The sequence below is a fragment of the Nerophis ophidion genome, linkage group LG13, assembly GCF_033978795.1.
Source record: "Nerophis ophidion isolate RoL-2023_Sa linkage group LG13, RoL_Noph_v1.0, whole genome shotgun sequence".
Classification (NCBI taxonomy): domain Eukaryota; kingdom Metazoa; phylum Chordata; class Actinopteri; order Syngnathiformes; family Syngnathidae; genus Nerophis; species Nerophis ophidion.
The window spans coordinates 61,473,588-61,476,125 of record NC_084623.1 but is presented as its reverse complement, the minus strand read 5'-3'; the positions used below and the strand labels follow the sequence as shown (position 1 = coordinate 61,476,125).

The 2,538-nt window shown below is 43.1% G+C and overlaps 1 protein-coding gene across 1 annotated transcript in view; it reads left to right on the top strand.

The window, feature by feature from the left end:
- The window catches only part of zgc:113279 (uncharacterized protein LOC553749 homolog), a 43,085-nt gene extending 40,835 nt beyond the window's left edge, over positions 1 to 2,250 (top strand). Inside the window, exons 12-13 of the mRNA XM_061918137.1 lie at positions 1,164 to 1,327; positions 1,429 to 2,250. Of these exons, the coding sequence (XP_061774121.1) occupies positions 1,164 to 1,327; positions 1,429 to 1,452 (188 nt within the window). The 3' untranslated portion in view covers positions 1,453 to 2,250. The remainder of the gene's footprint in view (positions 1 to 1,163; positions 1,328 to 1,428) is intronic.
- The last annotated feature ends 288 nt before the right edge of the window (positions 2,251 to 2,538 follow it).

Here is a 2,538-nt window from a genome sequence, read left to right as displayed (position 1 = left end):
AAGACGCCAAACCATTCAAACTTGTTCTACCTGTTAGCAGTCTACCTGGCAGGTAATTATATCTGTTAGCAGCCTACCTGGTAGGAAATTCTACCTGTGAGCAGTGTACCTGCCAGGTAATTATACCTGTTAGCAGTCTACCCACCAGGTAATTATACTTGTTAGCAGCCTACCTGGCAGGTAATTATATCTGTTAGCAGCCTACCTGGTAGGAAATTATACCTGTTAGCAGCCCACCTGCCAGGTAATTATATCTGTTAGCAGTCTACCTGCCAGGTAATTATACCTGTTAGCAGCCTACCTGGTAGGAAATTCTACCTGTTATCAGCCTACCTGGCAGGAAATTATACCTGTTAGCAGCCCACCTGCCAGGTAATTATACTTGTTAGCAGTCTACTTGCCAGGTAATTATATCTGTTAGCAGTCTACCTGGTAGGAAATTCTACCTGTGAGCAGTGTACCTGCCAGGTAATTATACCTGTTAGCAGTCTACCCACCAGGTAATTATACTTGTTAGCAGCCTACCTGGCAGGTAATTATATCTGTTAGCAGCCTACCTGGTAGGAAATTATACCTGTTAGCAGCCCACCTGCCAGGTAATTATATCTGTTAGCAGTCTACCTGCCAGTTAATTATACCTGTTAGCAGCCTACCTGGTGGGAAATTCTACCTGTTATCAGCCTACCTGGTAGGAAATTATACCTGTTAGCAGCCCACCTGCCAGGTAATTATATCTGTTAGCAGTCTACCTGCCAGGTAATTATACCTGTTAGCAGCCTACCTGGTGGGAAATTCTACCTGTTATCAGCCTACCTGCCAGGTAATTATACCTGTTAGCAGCCTACCTGGTAGGAAATTATACCTGTGAGCAGTGTACCTGCCAGGTAATTATACCTGTTAGCAGCCTACCTGACAGGTAATTATATCTGTTAGCAGTCTACCTGGCAGGTAATTATATCTGTTATAATTACCTGGCAGGTAGGTTGATTCATGTTTGCAGCCCACCTGCCAGGTAATTATACTTGTTAGCAGCCCACCTGCCAGATAATTATACTTGTTAGCAGCCCACCTGCCAGGTAATTATACTTGTTAGCAGTCTACCTGGCAGGTAATTCTACCTGTTAGCAGTCTACCTGGCAGGTAATTGTACCTCTGCTTGTTAGGAATGAGTGTCCTCCAGTGTGCTTCAGTGGCCTTGAAGACCACCCTGCAGGACTTGGAAGTCTGCAAGTTCCTGGATGACAGGCAAATGAATGTCCTCCACAAGGAAGACCTTCTGGGGACCCTGGAGTGTCTTCTGCAGATGGCCAGCTACTCGCATGCCATGGTAAGTCATGTTGACCGCTTATCTTCCCACTTGTCTCGGTGTTGTGTTGTCTACTCATCTGTTGTGTTGTGTACTCATGTGTGTGTGTTGTTGTGTGCTAGGCCCGCAGCAGTGTGAGCTCCTAAGGCTGCCAAGTCCTCCAACCAGAGACCCGACAGTAAAGTCCAGAGTTTAAGAAGGTCCAGTTCGTGATCAGGAGAGCAGCTGAAAGGTGTTCTCTCACGGATTGTGTCCTGCTACGTCGTGCACCTGAGGTGGTGCCATCAACAAGTCCAACAAGTCCTCTTCAGGGCTTCGAGATGTGCACACACAGTTCAGGTGCCCACCAGGTGGTTTCTGTGAAACTTCACCGTTTGTTACGTCTCAGTAGCAACTTAATAGTCACCCACTTCGCTAGGTGAGGTGCAGAGTATACAGGTGTATGTACCTTCTTTCTAGTCTACACAGAGTATACATACCATAGATGTACACGCATACAGGTGTATGTACCTTCTTTCTAGTCTACACAGAGTATACATACCATAGATGTACACGCATACAGGTGTATGTACCTTCTTTCTAGTCTACACAGAGTATACATACCATAGATGTACACGCATACAGGTGTATGTACCTTCTTTCTAGTCTACACAGAGTATACATACCATAGATGTACACGCATACAGGTGTATGTACCTTCTTTCTAGTCTACACAGAGTATACATACCACAGATGTACACATGTACATTAGTATACACAGAGTATACATACCATAGATGTACACGCATACAGGTGTATGTACCTTCTTTCTAGTCTACACAGAGTATACATACCATAGATGTACACATGTACATTAGTATACACAGAGTATACATACCACAGATGTACACATGTACATTAGTATACACAGAGTATACATATTAAATATTGTCTGGTGTAGTGTTCCCTTTGTGACAAGTTACTTTCCTTTAACTAGTACTATTGGTAGTAGTACTTATTTAGTCCCAGTCCACGTTACTTAAGATGAATTTTAAATATTATCTGGTGTAGTGTTCCCTTTGTGACAACTTACTTTCCTTTAACTAGTACTATTGGTAGTAGTACTTATTTAGTCCCAGTCCACGTTACTTAAGATGAATTTTAAATATTATCTGGTGTAGTGTTCCCTTTGTGACAACTTACTTTCCTTTAACTAGTACTATTGGTAGTAGTACTTATTTAGTCCCAGTCCA